The sequence below is a fragment of the Chiloscyllium plagiosum genome, chromosome 7 (genome assembly GCF_004010195.1).
Source record: "Chiloscyllium plagiosum isolate BGI_BamShark_2017 chromosome 7, ASM401019v2, whole genome shotgun sequence".
In the NCBI taxonomy this organism is placed as follows: domain Eukaryota; kingdom Metazoa; phylum Chordata; class Chondrichthyes; order Orectolobiformes; family Hemiscylliidae; genus Chiloscyllium; species Chiloscyllium plagiosum.
The window spans coordinates 57622817-57639363 of record NC_057716.1 but is presented as its reverse complement, the minus strand read 5'-3'; the positions used below and the strand labels follow the sequence as shown (position 1 = coordinate 57639363).

Genomic DNA, 16547 nt, shown 5'->3' with positions numbered 1-16547 from the left:
CTTACGAGGAAAGGCTGAGGGACTTGAGGCTGTTTTCGTTGGAGAGAAGAAGATTGAGAGGTGACTTAATAGAGACATATAAGATAATCAGAGGGTTAGATAGGGTGGACAGGGAGAGTCTTTTTCCAGGAATGGTGAAGGCGAGCACGAGGGGACATAGCTTTAAATTGAGGGGTGATAGATATAGGACAGATGTCAGAGGTAGTTTCTTTACTCAGAGAGTAGTAAGGGTATAGAATGCTTTGCCTGCAACGGAAGTAGATTCGCCAACTTTAAGTACATTTAAGTTGTCATTAGACAAGCATATGGACGTACATGGAATAGTATAGGTTAGATGGGCTTAAGATTGGTATGACAGGTTGGCGCAACATCGAGGGCCAAAGGGCCTGTACTGCGCTGTAATGTTCTATGTTCTCTGACGATAATGATATGGACTTACTGATTCTGATTTGGCTCACTTGCCCAAGAGACCATGCCTCGACCCTTGGAATAAAATAGGACAATGCCATTGACTTGCAGGGTTGAGATCCCCTGACTGAAGACAGACCCCTTGCCTTGACTGAGAACTAGTTTCGTTAGACTTTGAGACATGGCCATTTGGTTGAAGCACATGCAGTTCATTTGCCACATAAGTTGCTGGCACATTTAGATTGATTCTGGAGGCAGCACAATGGAAGACAATCTTCCTTCTGGGGCATGTACTCCACTACCACCTGCTTCTAACTGGCACATCCTAATGAGAAAGGGACAACTCTAGCTTATGCCTGAAAATATTGTATCCTGATGCCACAAAACCTATTGGCTGATATGACAACCTCTATTCTAATTTAGACCATTTATTTTATGAATCTGCAAATAAGTTACCAAAGAACATACACTAGCTGCAAGCAGGGACCAGCATTAATATTATTCAAAGGGCCAATACCTAAATTGCAGGTAAAATGAATTTGGAGAACTTTTGCTATGGGAAAGTTTTTAACCAGGTAGCAAACTGGATTTTTTTTAAGGTACTTTGCTGTATTCCTAACTTGACAGGGAATCTAACTACATCTTCACAGAGGATTTAGTGATCAATTTGGGTTTTGAACATGAGAAGGACATGGAACAGAGGCTGTGGATAGGGAGAAACTGTCTGGTGTCATTTACCAACTTAAAGCCAGGCTCCTCCATGCTTCTTTACAATAACAGAAGGATTTCTAGCAGGCTAACCAATTCACCAGCAACTTATCCTTGTGTGCAACTTCAGCAATGTCCTCATTCCACTTCTTTGTGGCAAAGCACAACAATGACCTCCCTCTGTGATCAGTTGTCAAATCAATTATTCTTTTCACCTGGCTTGGCTGCTGATTGACAAGATGACAAGCCTTGCGTAACAGGAAACAGAAAATCTGAGGTGGATAGTTAGTTAAGGCGGAAAGAAACAAATCCACAGTAATTCACAATGTATTTTGACACGGCATCCGCAGCCTGCTCATATCACCAGAGTGGATAAGCTGGGAGCTGAGAAGGTCCATAAGATAAAGGACAAATGATTGTCCACAATTTTTGCAAGTGTTAGAGTTCAGAAGCTCTGTCACACAGCTGAAGAGGTACACGCTTCCTTGTAATTTGCTGGAACTGCTCTGTTCCCTTTTATTTTGCTTTCGTAAGACAGGCATATTTACTCCATGTTTATGTAGCATTATGATTGAGCAAGAAGCATGCTGTACCTGAATTGGTGAGGTATGTGGAGGTAATGAGGGATGGGAATGAATCTGATTGTGTTGTATTAATTGGTGTGAGATTGAGTAGAACATCTCTGGATGTTAGTCATGAGTCCTGAATACTAAAAACTAATGTCTGGAATGTAGTGCATTGAACAGCATGGTGACGAATTTTGATCTTGCTTTGGAAATCTGAACGGATTTAACAGATCCTGAACTAGGGCTCCCAAGGATAATATGTAGGTACATTTAGTAGTTAGGAAGGCAAACACAATGTTAGCATTCATTTTGAAAGGGCTAGAATAGAAGATCAGGGATGCATTGCTGATGTTTGATAAGGCTTTGGTCAGACCGCATGTGGAGTATTGTGAGCAGTTTTGGGTCTCATTTCTAAGAAAGATGTACTGGTCTTGGACGAGGTTCACAAGAATGATCCAGGTATGAAAGGCTTGTCATATGATGGGCGTTGAGGACTCTCGGCATTTAATGGAGTTTAAAGGGATGAGGGGGATCTCATTGAAACTTAAGAATACAGAGAGGCCTAGATAGAGTGGACATGGAGAAAATGTTTCCACTACTAGGAGAGACAAGGGCCCAAGACATAGCCTCAGAGTGATGTGTCAACCTTTTAGAGCTGAGATTAGAAAGAATTTCTTCAGGGGGTGACGAATTTGTGAAACTCACTGCAGCAGAAGGCTGTGGAGACCAAGTCATTGAGTGTGATTAAGGCAGAGGTAGAATTTTAACTAGTAAAGGGATCAAGGGTTATGGAGAGAAGGCAGAAGAATGGGGTTGAGAAACATATCAGCTGTGGTCGAATGGCAGAAGATACTTGATGGGTCAAATGGCCTAATTCGGCTCCTATAACCATGATTTTATGAATAACAATGTACATATCAGTTTTTTAAATTCTGATTTGATCAAGCATGTTTTTACATTACTAATCAGTTTTAGTTCTTTGTAGACTAATACTAATTCTTGGAACATTGTTGGAATTACATCTTTTGAGTAGCTAAGATGACTGGAAACATTACTAATGCCAGTATGGCTGGGAATTTTAATCTGGCTACAGGAAATTGTTTTAGTTCAACACTGGGATACAAGGTAGTTACTCATAAGGAATTAAAGATTTAGAACAATCTCTTCTTTTTACACGAACTAAGAGACAAAGAGCCATTATAATTCTAGTGAAGGATACTGTCTACAAATGGTGCAGCAAGGAAAATGAGCCACAATAGGCGAGCAGTCAACGCCTTACACTGTGTATTAATTAAACTGTAAAATGGGACTTTCTCCTCATTGTGCAATCTGATGCATTTAATTTGGCATGTAATTGATGATTGGCTGGCTATTTTCCCAATAAGCATAGAGGCATGCACGAGGTGGTCTTTCACCTCTTAGTTTTTGCTTGCAACTCACAGCATGGACAGCACTTAAACAATTTTGCATAATTTAAAGTCATTTCTTTTTTTCTTTTTGAATGTGGCTAACGCAGTAAGAGGTAAAGAGAATTTTGCTTTCCAAATATTTAAAATCTACGTGGACAGTGTTACCGTGTGGGGAGAAAGGAATGGCTGAAGACTCTATTTTAGCTAATTCAGTTGAAGCTGATGGAATTGTAATGAATGTATATCATCCAGAAGTTGACAATATAGAAGGAGCCGGAGATAGTGTTCAATCAACAGAAGAAAAATTACCAACTGGTGAGTTAAACAAATTCCTTATAACTGAAACTGTGACATCTACTGAGGGAACTAAATTCACTGTAGGAGAAAAAAGCTCTGATGCAGAAATGTCTGTTACAAACACTGAGAAAACCAGTTTGCCTGGGGAAGATAGTATCGCTGCTGCAGAAACCATTTCATGTATTAGCGAAATCAGCTCCCTTCCAGCAAAATTCAATGCATCTGCTGAGGAAACTACTTTGCCTGCACAAGAGACCATTCCAAGTTGTCAGCAAACTAGTTCACCGAGGAAAGAAAATATTCCTCTTGCAGAGACCATTCCAGGTACTGAAGAAAGGAGCCCCCTTACAGAAAAGTTCAATGCACCTGCTCAGGAAGCCAGTTCACTTGCACAGGGGACTATTCCATGTACTGAGGAAACCAATTCTCCTAGGGAAGGAAATATTGTAGCTGCAGAGACCTCTGTATGCGTTAATGACATGAGTTCCTCTACAGAGAACGTCACTGCAAATATTCAGAAAATCAATTCATCTGCACAGGAGGCAATTCCATGTTTCGAAAAAACCATTTCACCTACAGAACAGGTTATTTCCACTGCTCAGGAAATCAATTATCTTGCAGAAGAAATTATTCCATGTAGTGAGGAGGCCCATATACTTCCAGAGATGGCTATTTGGGAGACATCTACCGATAAGACCACTCCATTTGAAAAGGAAACCAGTTTCCCTATTGAACAGACTGAGAAAATGACCCAACCTACATATGAAATAGAGTCAGCTACAGAAGAAGGCATTTGCTCCACAGGACGAACCATTATCCCTAGTATATTGACTATTCAGGAAGTAAATCCAGTATCTGAGTTAGTAACTTCATGTTCTTCAATAGAACAAGATATAATGGTAGAAAATTGCCCACTGGAAAGTTATATTTATGGTGAGAGAACTGAAGCAGGTAAAATAGATTAGTTTTTTTTAACTGTTTGAATAATGGTTGATAGCTAATGTCTATGATGTGTGACATAATTTTGGACAGAACACCTTTTTATTCAACTGTAACTAATTTGAATTAATTGATGTTAGTCAATACATGATATCAACAGACAACAGAACAAAGTCAACCTTCATCCTGCACAAAAATAGAGAATCCATATTTAAAAATAAACTTAAAAGTACAAGGAATCAGAAACTGTTGCCTTAATTATAATTGGTAGGTATCCTGCAAGAGAAAGGCATATTTTGAGTGTTAACAAAGAAATATTTAGTTGTAACAATTGTGGATCAGATGTTTTGTCAACTAACGTTAGATGTGAATGTATTGTGTTTTATATTAAAACATCAAATACCATTATTACACTAACATTTTAATGACTTCCATTCCATATTTTCAAAAAAAACTATTTGCCCTGATTAGCTAATTAATCCGTATATGTTCATCTGAAACAGTATACATTTCTTAAGACACTTATGATACTCAATTTATTGAAGGTTAACAATCAAACTAGTAAAACTTATTCGGTCAGCCCTCTGTTTCTCTCTCCACAAGTTCAGCAATGTGGGTGGTACAGTGGTTAGCACTGCTGCCTCACAGCACTGGAGACCTGGGTTCAATTCCCACCTCAGACAATTGTTGTGTGGGGTTTGCACATTCTCCCTGTGTCTGGGTGCTCCGGTTTCCTCCTACAGACACAAAAATGTGCAGGTTAGGTGAATTGGCCATGCTAAATTGCCTGTAGTGTTAGGGGAATGGGTCTGGGTGGGTTGCTTTTTGGCGGGTTGTTGGGCTGAAGGGCCTGTTTCCACATTGTAAGTAATCTAATTTGTATTGTCATTTTTCCAATAAGTATCATTGGCCTTTACTTCCTATCGACAAAAATCAAGTCCAGAGCAAAATATGTAAACAGTCATTGAAATGTTTCTGGTTTCTTTCGTTGGAAACAGAAAGCAATTCAAATTCATTTTTCTGCCTTAGTATTTTTAAGAAGTTTGGTTTGACAATAGAAGGGAAGAAAATATTGTATCAGATGAATCTGTTCTTTTCTGATATGACAGAAGATAGGATTTCCTATTACAACGAAGATATAGGGTAGAAATTCATGTTATACCATCCATTCTATGCTAATACCCATCAGCTGCCTGTTATACACAGTGGTAAAAACAATGACTGCAGATGCTGGAAACCAGATTCTGGATTAGTGGTGCTGGAAGAGCACAGCAGTTCAGGCAGCATCCAAGGAGCTTCGAAATCGATGTTTCAGGCAAAAGCCCTTCATCAAGAATCCCAATACTAAAATTCCATTGACTTCAATGGAGCTGAATATAGGTTGGAGCATGCCAATAGATGATCAATGTGCTTTGCACTATTGCTTAAGATGAATTATATTTCCCAATATATTTGTTATGTTTCTGCAACCCATACAGGTAGTTTACAACATGATACAGGTAGTTTACAACATGTTTTCAATTAATAAAGAGTGAAAAGAATCTATGGCTTAATCAAAATATCAAGTATTAATATTTAAATTTTAGTCCCTGCAGGCAAGGAGGTTATCCCTTTACCTACTGGAGAAGTCTATAAGGAGAACGGAGCAGATGCAAATGTGAAAGGTCCAAGCACTGATAATAATGATGATGAAGCTGGTACCAAAGAAGAGATCTACTCAGAATTCCAACAGGGAAATGGCTCATCAGGGTCTCCATCAACTAGTTCCATTCTCAGTTCGCAACCAGAGTCACCAATTAATATTGATTCCACTGAGGAACATCCAGGTGCTTCAAGGAGGCTTGATATTACCAAACACAGCTATTCCAGGTACAACACCGTCTCTTATCGCAAAATTAAAAAAGGAAACACAAAGCAGCGCATTGATGAATTTGAATCAATGTTAAACATAAATTAGATACTGGAAAAAAACCTGTAAAGATAATGTGTTTTTGTCACTTTAATTAGTTTATACGATTGTTTTTCACTTCTGAAGCTATAATAGAAAATAATTCAGCATTTAATTTAAATGCAAAATCAATATTGCTCCTTGAATTCAAACCTACAAAGCACATGAAGTGGATTATTACAGCAAATATTTATCAAATAAATGAGAAACATAGCTTGCTTAGTAGCTTAACTCAAACACTCTATTTTGGACATGTGATACTCAGTGCACAAAGTAACTAAACCTCCAAAAAAATGTGATTTAGCAAAAGGCTATGCCACATACTATTTGCTCCAAATCTAGCTTTTAACTTTGGAGGTTATTATATCACTATTGTATGTTAGGTCTATTAAGCTGTTCAGCTACAGCATAATAATGAAAAAAAATCTTAATTCATTCTCTACTGAATAAACCATAATTCCATTCAGTGCGATAGTAATGAATGGTACTTGAAGAATCAGTAAGATTTTCAAAGTTACCACATTAAAATGCAGCACAATTGTTCCTTGTGAAAGTGGATAATCTGAATTAAAGCTTAGTGATTTCATGTGACCATATTTAATTCCGTTGAATGGATACTTTAGGTGCTATTCTTGCTGTTCTGAAAGTTTTTTTTCAAAGATCAATTACTGTCCTTAATGATTCTGTGTTGTTTGTGTGAACAGTAGAATTGGCTACTGTATTAGAGATTTACAAGGATGAAATAGTTATGTGACTTGAAACATTTTATTATTGTCTCCTGTAACATTAACAAGTTGTATTTCTGTTTTTATCATTGCTGCTCATTCTATACTCAAAAGTAATAAATCCATACACCAAGGATTTTGAACAATTTTATGATTCTTTCACTTGCTTGTGATTTCAATCGTAACATTTTTATCTTATACCATAGCACATAATGAAAAACAGTTGATATTGCTGCCTTTTAAATCAGATCTGGAGCAAACAAGCTCGCTGTTGTACAGACATGCAGTTACTGAATGTTTTTTTTTCTATTAAATTGATTTCTATCTAATGCACCTATTATTCTCTAATTGCCAGCTTAACATCAGTCCTTGCTTCAGAGGAGTGTAAACCAATTATGGTTCTGCATCATTTTTGGGTCAGACAGCTCTAACGCATATATGCTATATTTCCACTCAGAATGTAATATAATATTCAAATTTTAAAATCAACTTAACACGAGGAAATAACTTGGGCAATATTGAAAATATTTTAAAGGAATTTCAAAAGTCCATTCAACCATCAACTTTTTTCTAATAAATGTTCACTCTGGACAGGCACAGCTATGCTGGTGTATTTGCATTCAAGAGTTTCCGCCAGAATTCAACACACTACCGTTTTACCTATTAAGCAGTATTTGTCAATGGAACACAAAGACTGAGTAACAAAGTAAAAAGTGCAATGTGACAAATGTCACCTCCTGCTCAGTAGACAATAACATCTGGAAATATTATAATCGTGAGAATTAGTAATTTAATATTCCTCTAGCTATACCACTGAGTGAACATTTTTTTGGACAATTAAGTTTAATTATTTTCCAACTAGGAGTGAAGGAGAAGGATGTCACAATGGCAATTGGATTCTATAGTTTTTGTCTTCATGAAGCTCATGTTTCATGGGTAGAATGGGAATATCATGCTGAATATCACATAACCATAAATTTATTCATTCCTGAAGAAAGGCTTATGCCCGAAACGTTGATTCTCCTGCTCCTTGGATGCTGCCTGACCTGCTGCGCTTTTCCAGCAACACATTTTTCAGCTCTGATCTCCAGCATCTGCAGTCCTCACTTTCTCCTAACCATAAATTTAGTCAAACAAATGTTGCAAAAGACTGTATTGGAAGAACTGATCTACCAATAATTTTTGTCCCTTGAAGCACAGTCCAGAAGATTTATATTGGTATGCTTTTCAACTGCAGAGTGCCAGTATTAATGAGATTGTCTTCATGAGATCACCCCCATTAAGCAACAGTAGTTTCAGCATTGAGCATTAAAAATGCCAGCAAAGCATTTCAAAAACAATTATATGGAATTATACGTGTTGATGTGTGGCATGTTCCTTCCATTCTGATTCCACATTGAAATTAGTACTGTCAATTTTAGAAGAAATAACCTCATTAAATTGTATAAAAGCAAATATTGCAGATGCTGGATGTCTGCAATAAACACTGAAACTCCATGAAATATTCAGCATGTCTGGCAGCATCTTGGAGAAAGAAACAGTTAAAATTTCAGGTGTGAGACTCTTCACCAGTTTTGAGGCAATACTGACTAAGATAGCAGGAGAACTCCCTACTTGCTGAATAAAATGATGGATATTTATCTGCAAAGGTTTAATAATCTCATCTAAAATGAGCACACGGATACGAAAGCAATTAGTAAACTGAATTGCCAGCATAGATTATACTAAAATATATTATACAATGATAACAATGCTAAGCCAACTTGACATGTTGAATAAATCCTGGAGTCCTTTAGAAATTGTGCACTGTTTCAAATACAGGATGTCGTGTTGTACATCATTCTAAATACATCTGCTGCACAATTCCGCTGTTTACTGTTCAATTTAACTTTGTTATTAAAGTACACTTACTTAATTTTCTACATTTTCATGTGTCACAATTTTACAAACTATAGAGTACTGAACCAAATTAATATTCATACAGCATATAGTTCTATTAACGTAGACAAAAGTATTAATTTAATTTAACATTTCTTAAAGTTACTTGAAATTGTCAGGTAAAACAATTTAATAGATATACTGGCAGTCAGAAGTTTAAAATTTAAATTTATCATTATAAAGAATTTAAGTATACTTCAGTTCAGAATATGAGATTTTATTTCCTGCATTCATTCATGTCAATGCTACAAAACTAAATGTATTTGCTGGTGGCCACCTGCATTTTTCTGTGAAATATTCAGCTAGCTATAAGAAGTGTGACGTGGGCTAACACTCCAAAACATAGTGCCATAGAACACTGAAGATCTGTAGCTTGGGTTGTAATCGAAGTTATAGGTCAGTTCACCAAGCCGGTTGATTTTTCTGCAAATGTTTTGTCTCCCGATTTGGTGACATCTTCAGTGCTACGCAGGCTACACAGCACTGAAGTTGTCACCCAGTGGGAGATGAAATGTTTGCAGAAACATCAACTGGCTTTGTGAATTGATCTACATATTCAACTGCAACATGTGTTGTTGCACACAATTCCCATGTTAGGATTTTCCAATTTTGCTCATGCTAGTGAGGGAAGGTTCTGCCTGTTCAATATATCTGTTGGTGGCTTGTCTGAGATTTGGAACAAAAGTCATCCCAAATTGTACACAACTCTTCATGAAGCTGTGAAAAGAGCCTAGAAGCAGGTTATTGTATAACTCTTGAGTGGAACATGGCAAAATAAATATATACTTAAAATTAAGGGACTTAAAACATTAAACTGGGCTAAAAGTAATGACTTTACAAAACCATTGGTGGCTCAGTAAATGTCGAATGAATCCTCCCTTTAATTAAAGCAGCTTTTCAGATAAAATGGCTAAAAACAAGAAACACAATGCAGCAGTCTGACTTATCAGATTCAAAAACATTGGTAGTTAGTGTCAGCCTGTAGCCATCACAAAATATTTTTTGAATCAAGCCTTCAGTAATCACCATGACCAAGGTATTTACAATGATTTACTTGTGAGTCATTTACTAATTAAATAGCATCTTGTTCTTTTTGGACAGAAAGAAAAAAAACCTGCCTCTTTATTTCATAAATTATTTTATATCAACAATAATGTGACATTATGAAAAGATTGCCTAGCAATCGAAGTTGAGAAAATGAACCACATTCCTATGTCTACAACTACCTTGGCCGCTTTCCATGAACAAAATAAATGAAACAATAATGCAAAAGAAACACATGAATCATTCTTGTTGACTGGGAGTTGTTTACAATTAAAGAAACAAAAGCCTTTTATTTCCCCTAATTTTCAAATTTTCCTTACTGCTAGATTTTAATTTGTCGATCTTGTATCACTGCACAGCTGTATTTGCAAGGGAAATGGTGACACCAACTGGTGCATAAGGCACATAACTACACATTCTGCTACAATTACAAAGCAGAAATCTCTTGTAAGATATATTTTTTAAAAATCGATATCTTAATTATCAATAGTAAATATCAATTAAAATGCTTGCTAAAGCTTTCTGCTAAGCAGAAAGAGCTCAAGTCTTTATTTAGTCCTTGCATAATGTACTTCTCCAGTTCAGATGGTGCTGAAGTCAACACTAGAATGGGGATGGGAATTGGTGCTTGGCACAAATCTGATACACACATCCTGTGGTTTTGTAGCAACATGCGTTATTACATACACACAGTTCTTTGAAGTGCTGAATAAAGATAGCAGAAGCATTGATTTTCTTTTCCATTATTTAGCTAACCAGGAATCTCTTTTGCCCTTCTGCCTGTTGTTGGTGTACATTGGAAGGATTTGCAATTTGCCACTCAAGCTCTTTGACTATGTTGTGAATCCACCTTCCCTGGCCATCAAGTCCTGGAGTGGGACTAGAACCCAGAACCTTGGGCTCAGAGGTACTGATTCTCCCGAATTCAATAGACAACCTATAAGGCTATAAGAAACAGGAACAGGGGTAGGCTGTTTAACCCCTCAAGTCTGCTCTGCCATTCAATAGATCCTGGCTGAACCAACATTCTTCATATCCACTTTCCGGCATTTTTCCCCATAACCCTAGATTCCCTACTGATCAAGAATCTTTCTATCTCAGTCTAAATATGAACAAGAACTCTGCTCCCAAAGCTCTCTGTGACGAGGAGTTCCAAAGATTCACAATCCTCTGAGAGAAGAAATTCTTCCTTTTCTCAGTCTTAAATTGACACTCCTTTATTCTGAGACTATGCCCTCCGGTTGTAGATGCTACCAAGAGGGGAATCATCCTCTTCGCATTTAAACTGTCAAGCCCCTTATGAATCCTATGTTTCAACGAGATAACTTCTCATTCTTCTAAACTCTAGTGAGTAGAGTCCCAACCTGTTTGCCTTTGCTCACAAGTTAATCTCTCCATATTACAGATCATCCAAGTTAAACTTTTCTGAACTGTCTCCGATTAACTAATATTGTTAGTTAAATAAGGGGACCAAAATTGTTCACAGTTGCATCAGCATCTTGTACAATTGAGTCAAAAGTCCATAACCTTATATTCTAACCTCTATTTAAGTAAGGGCAGCATTCCATTGCCTTCCTGATTACCTGCTAGCTCTCTCTCTGTTTCGTGCACAAGAACCAAGTCCCTTTTTGTTACAGCTTTCCACAGGTTTTCTCCATTTAAATAATATTCTGTTCTTTTGTTCTCCCTTCCAAAATGAACAACTTTGTATTTTCCCACATTACACTCCATTTGCCAACTTGTTGCCCACTTAAATAAACTATCTGTATCTCTCTCTTTTTGTATGCCTTTCACAACTTGCCTTTCCACCTATTTTTGTGTTGTCTGCAAATATGGCTATATAACATTCACTTTCTCCCTCCAAGTCATTAGTCAGTTACAGTCCCAGCACTGATCCCTGGTGGAACCCACCGGTCACAGGTTGCCAACCTGAAATGCAACCCCTTATCCCCATGTGCTGTTTCCTGCCCATTAACCAATTCTCTATCCATGCCAACATGCTACCTCCAACACTTTTCTTATTTCTTAACATTTGGTGAGGTACCTTGTCGAACGATTTCTGCAAATCCAAATATAATGCATTTAATGGCTCCCCTTTATCAACTCTAGTTGAAATTTCCTTGTAAATCTCTAATAAATTAGTCAGACACAATTTTCCTTTCACGAAATCGCTGTATCTGCTTGCTTAGATTATGGTTTTCCAAATTTTCTGACATTACCTTCCTTAATGATTGATTCTAATATTTTTCCAATAATAGATGTTAAGCTAATAGGTCTGTAGTTTTCTGACTTTTGCCTCCTTTTCCTTTTTAATTAGGGCTGTCAAATTAGTAGTTTCCCACTCCTCAGTTACTTCTCCAGAACCCAATAATTTTGGGGAAAATACAACCATTGCATCCACTGTCTCTATAGGTATCTCTTTTAGGATTAGATGTATCCCTTTTAATGATATACCAAACATATGCATTTTGTAGCATTCCATACTGTAACTTACTGTCTGCAGCCTAAGGAAATCAAGCCTATTTTTTGCTCTGTTGACCTTATGGAGAACTGTTCTTGAACAACATACACAGTATCTTGCAACTTATACCATTTTTACTTTTGATCTTTATTGCCACAGTTGCCATTCTGCTAATTGCAGACTGTCTATGAAATGGATGTGATTACAAATTTGGAATTACAGGTTCTACAAGGTGTGCAGACTTGCAATTGATCAACAAACCATTCTAGCGAAAACCTACTGTGAAATATATTGGTCAAGGCACCTGAAACTTAGTTTAAAAGAAAACATTTACAAGCTAAGTTGTCAGAAAATTACACAGAAAATAATTTAATAAAAAAAACTAGTGAGTAGAATTGTTATAATGAGTGAAATAAAAACTTGAAAGCCTACAATTAAAACTACTTATGTTTTATTAATTTTTTTTATCATCTCACCAAATCTTATCATTTTGTCGTTTGGATTTGAACTGTTAAACTTCCCTCCTTTATATAAATATGAAAGAATACTTTTAAAGGCACTCAACAAAGGGAACGTGTCCAAATTACATTAATTCACAGATTAACATTTTTTTGTTATAATAAATTATTTTCCACAGTTTTCTAAAAAACAAGGTAGAAAAATACACCACCTTTGCAGATTAAACCAAAATAAGGTTTAACTTTTCTATTAGAGCAGAAAACTATTTGCCACTGCTGGAAGCCGAGTATTACTTAACCCCTATGTTCCAGTTCTCTCAGGACCCAACCTGAAAATATTTGCTCTTTAAAAGATATTTGCATATTATTTAGATGGCTCAATGTCCTTTGTTTAATATTCACTTATCTTGGTATCCATCCGATCAGATACTGTTTCAATCATAATGCTTTGAAAATGCTTGTGACACTATTATTGTTGTTACTTCCTTCAATCTTCATAATAGTTGGTAAATTTCCATTTTTGGTGACTGTTGACTGGATCACAGGAATTTATTGTTAAGATGTTTCCAAATAGATTTCCTTCTAAACACACAGGAAACTGAGACATCTCCCAAAGAATATGATCTGTCTATAAGATAAAATAATGTAATATTTAGCATGCTTTTAACAACATAAAAAGGCATTCTTTATTATATTATAAGCATCCCTCTCTTTTCTTAAAGTTTTTACTTCTGTGTTGAATGGTATGAAAGGAAAAAAGCTAAGAGACTAAAGGAATAAAACACTATTTTATATTGATACTGAACAAACCTTAAACTTCTTTGAAAACTATGATATAGAACAATTAAATGTATTGGAGGGTCATACTCAGTGTTTGGACTTTGGTGAAGGATCATTCAGAATCCATGAAAAAGATGACAAACTTTCTAGTGGACAAGTGGCCTAACTGCATTTACAAAGCCAGATAACTAACAGAAATGCCAGAGCTCCAAAAAAATGGATATTTCTCTTGCCATATAATGATGAAAGGTTTCACTGAATGTCAGCTGGCAACAATTTAAACTGTAGCTATAATTCATTTTTGATCATTTTCCTAGTACGGACAATATCCAGAAATACATAAAAGCACTTTACAACTGCGATCCATTTAGAAGTTACTAACAGACACGTGATCTGAAAGGGTAAAAATAACATTAAAGCATTGAGAGGCACTGTTTCAGTTTTGCTTCCACGTTGCTCTGTCATCTCCCACTCCTGTCCTTCAAATTGCATATCCTAGTCATTTGGAGCCTAATGTATTTCTGATTTACAAAAACAAATTTCTTCTGGTCAGGCAGATTAAACGAGCTACATGGATTTCAATTCAAATTGCGTGTAAAGCTAAAATCCATAGTTAACACTATTGAAAAATGTTACATGAACAGGTCTCATTCTTGAGTCACTACTCCCATAGATAAAAGAAGGGCAGAATGTAACTACATAGTTATAGAGACTTTCAAAATAATCTGAATGAAAAGTACTAGGAATGTTCCCAATTGAAGGGGATAGCTGGTGAACTAATAACTTTCATGTGCTTTATGTTCTTTTGACTGTGACATGATCTGGAGTGACGAGTTCACACGATAAACAAGATTGTATTCTTTTAATTCTGACAGAGATGAGAGGGGGACATTCAGAAGTGGAAAAGTCTTCAAAGTCAATTTGGCACTTACCAATGTTGGTTCATCTATGAAGGACCGATGCAGCCACCTTAAATTATTGTTTCTTTTATCACAGGGTTTCATTCCCAACACTTGTTTCACATCCAACACAGCAATGCACATGTCTGTCTGTTTAATTAGTCTTAACCATGAATGACTAAAATGTTGGTTCTGTGAAGAAAATAAGTACTTCAAATATTTTGGCAAGAAATATTTCAGCCAACCTTCTTGAATAATACAAAGAATGATTCATCCTGGTGATGACAAGTCCGAGTAAGTAGGTACATTTCAATGAAGGAAGAAAATGGTACCGCTCTGAACAGTTCTCATGTTTTCCCACTGAATATAATTCAAAGGTACTTTCTGGGAGTTGAGGAGTTACGCTGGATGTCGCAAAATAGCACTGCCAATAAACCAGCAATGAGGTGAACACACATCTCCAACCGTAAAAAAAGCATACTCTTTCCTTTCCCAAAATATAGGAATATATCATGCCATTCCAACTCCAAATGTGATGTCATTGAAGAAAGATTAATTTTAGTGCAGATCACAGTGAAATAAATCCTACTGGAATAGGAAACTGCACATGTGTAAAGACTGAATTGCTGCCTAACAGTAGAGCTAGAAAGGTAAAAGAATTGTACAGACTTAGTCAAAAGTTCAAGGAAGCTATTGATAACAAACTTATTAATGCTAGAATACAACTTTCAAATGTTGATAGAAGTGCCCTGTTATCATTTATTTCACTATCAGCGGGGTGAGCACAGCTGAGTCAAAACACATAATCATAACCTTGTTGCTAGAACTTGAGACAGGGAAAGGTGAACATCTCTGTGGAAGGCAGCAGGTCAGGTTGTGCATAGTGTACTAATGGAGATTGACACACACTATAGAACTTCACTTAAATATTGTACCTTTGAGTTTAGGGAATCCTCCAAATTAGAGACTCCCCCAGAAATACACTGCAAAGGTCATTAGGGGACATATTGGCATAAGCAACTAAACAGGCATTTCCCATTCCAAACTTTGTATTCTTAACACTTTACTGTGACGGGGAGGGGGGGCGCGGCTTTGGCCCTCACAAAACACTCGAGAAAATTCAATCACAGAGAGTGACCAGAGGAAGATGGAACACACACAGAAATTGCTGGAGATAGTCAGCAGGTCTGGCAGCATCTGAGGACAGAAAGCAGAGTTAACATTTTGAGTCCAATGATTTTTCTTCAGAACTGAAAGTAACTAGGAATGCAAGTACTCATGTGTTGTAACTTCACGAGGTTGGCATCAAATTTGTAGGTATGCCTGGTGCTGCTCCTGGCATGCCATCCTCCATTCTTCATTAAACCAGGTTTGATTCCCTGAATTGATGGGAATGATAGACTTGGGGATTCTGATTAAATACAATTCTTCTGATGGCCCACAGGGCACAATGGATGCATGGTTTCGCCTTGCTAGATCTGTCTATTGTTGCTAGAATCAATTCCAGTCGCTATGATAGTTGTGCCACAGAACTTGATGGAGGGAGAGGGTGGCACGGTGGCACAGTGGGTAGCACTCCTGCCACACAGCGCCAGAGAACCGGGTTCAATTCCTGCCTCAGGCGATTGACTGTGTGGAGTTTGCACATTCTCCCCGTGTCTGCGTGGGTTTCCTCCGGGTGCTCCGGTTTCCTCCCACAGTCCAAACATGTGCAGGTTAGATGAATTGGCCATGCTAAATTGCCCATAGTGTTAGGGTCTGGGGTAAATGTAGGGGAATGGGTCTGGGTGGGTTGCGCTTCGGCGGGTCGGTGTGGACTTGTTGAGGGCCTATTTCCACACTGTAAGTAATCTAATCTAATCTAATATGATGGTAGACATCGTCTCCATAAGGACTGTGCAATGGTCACTCCTACCAACACTGTCTATGACAGATGTATCTGCTACAGGCAAAATGGTGGGGATGAT

At 37.2% G+C, this 16547-nt stretch overlaps 2 protein-coding genes across 3 annotated transcripts in view; one reads left to right on the top strand and one right to left on the bottom strand.

Annotated features, from left to right (window-relative positions):
* Window positions 1-2921: 2921 nt before the first annotated feature.
* LOC122551611 lies at window positions 2922-8999 on the top strand. Of its 2 annotated transcripts, none has more exons than XM_043693794.1 (2): window positions 2922-4321; window positions 5914-8999. In XM_043693794.1, the coding sequence occupies exons 1-2, from the start codon at window positions 3274-3276 to the stop codon at window positions 6282-6284; spliced, it is 1419 nt and encodes a 472-aa protein (XP_043549729.1). In that variant the 5' UTR covers window positions 2922-3273; the 3' UTR covers window positions 6285-8999. The 2 variants fall into 2 exon arrangements, with proteins under 2 accessions (XP_043549729.1, XP_043549728.1); XM_043693793.1 differs by having other exon boundaries at window positions 2923-4339.
* A 3515-nt stretch (window positions 9000-12514) lies between these two features.
* Window positions 12515-16547, bottom strand: part of LOC122551610 (polypeptide N-acetylgalactosaminyltransferase 5) — a 74387-nt gene continuing 70354 nt past the window's right edge. Inside the window, exons 9-10 of the mRNA XM_043693792.1 lie at window positions 14614-14772; window positions 12515-13529 (exon numbers count right to left, since the gene is read on the bottom strand). Of these exons, the coding sequence (XP_043549727.1) occupies window positions 13389-13529; window positions 14614-14772 (300 nt within the window). The 3' untranslated portion in view covers window positions 12515-13388. The remainder of the gene's footprint in view (window positions 13530-14613; window positions 14773-16547) is intronic.

Excerpts from the sequence above, each read along its gene's own strand:
- LOC122551611 (XM_043693793.1), top strand. The coding sequence starts at position 3,274 with ATGGCTGAAGACTCTATTTTAGCTAATTCAGTTGAAGCTGATGGAATT. Across the intron at positions 4,340-5,913 it reads TGGTGAGAGAACTGAAGCAG|TCCCTGCAGGCAAGGAGGTT; the intron begins GTAAAATAGATT and ends TTTAAATTTTAG.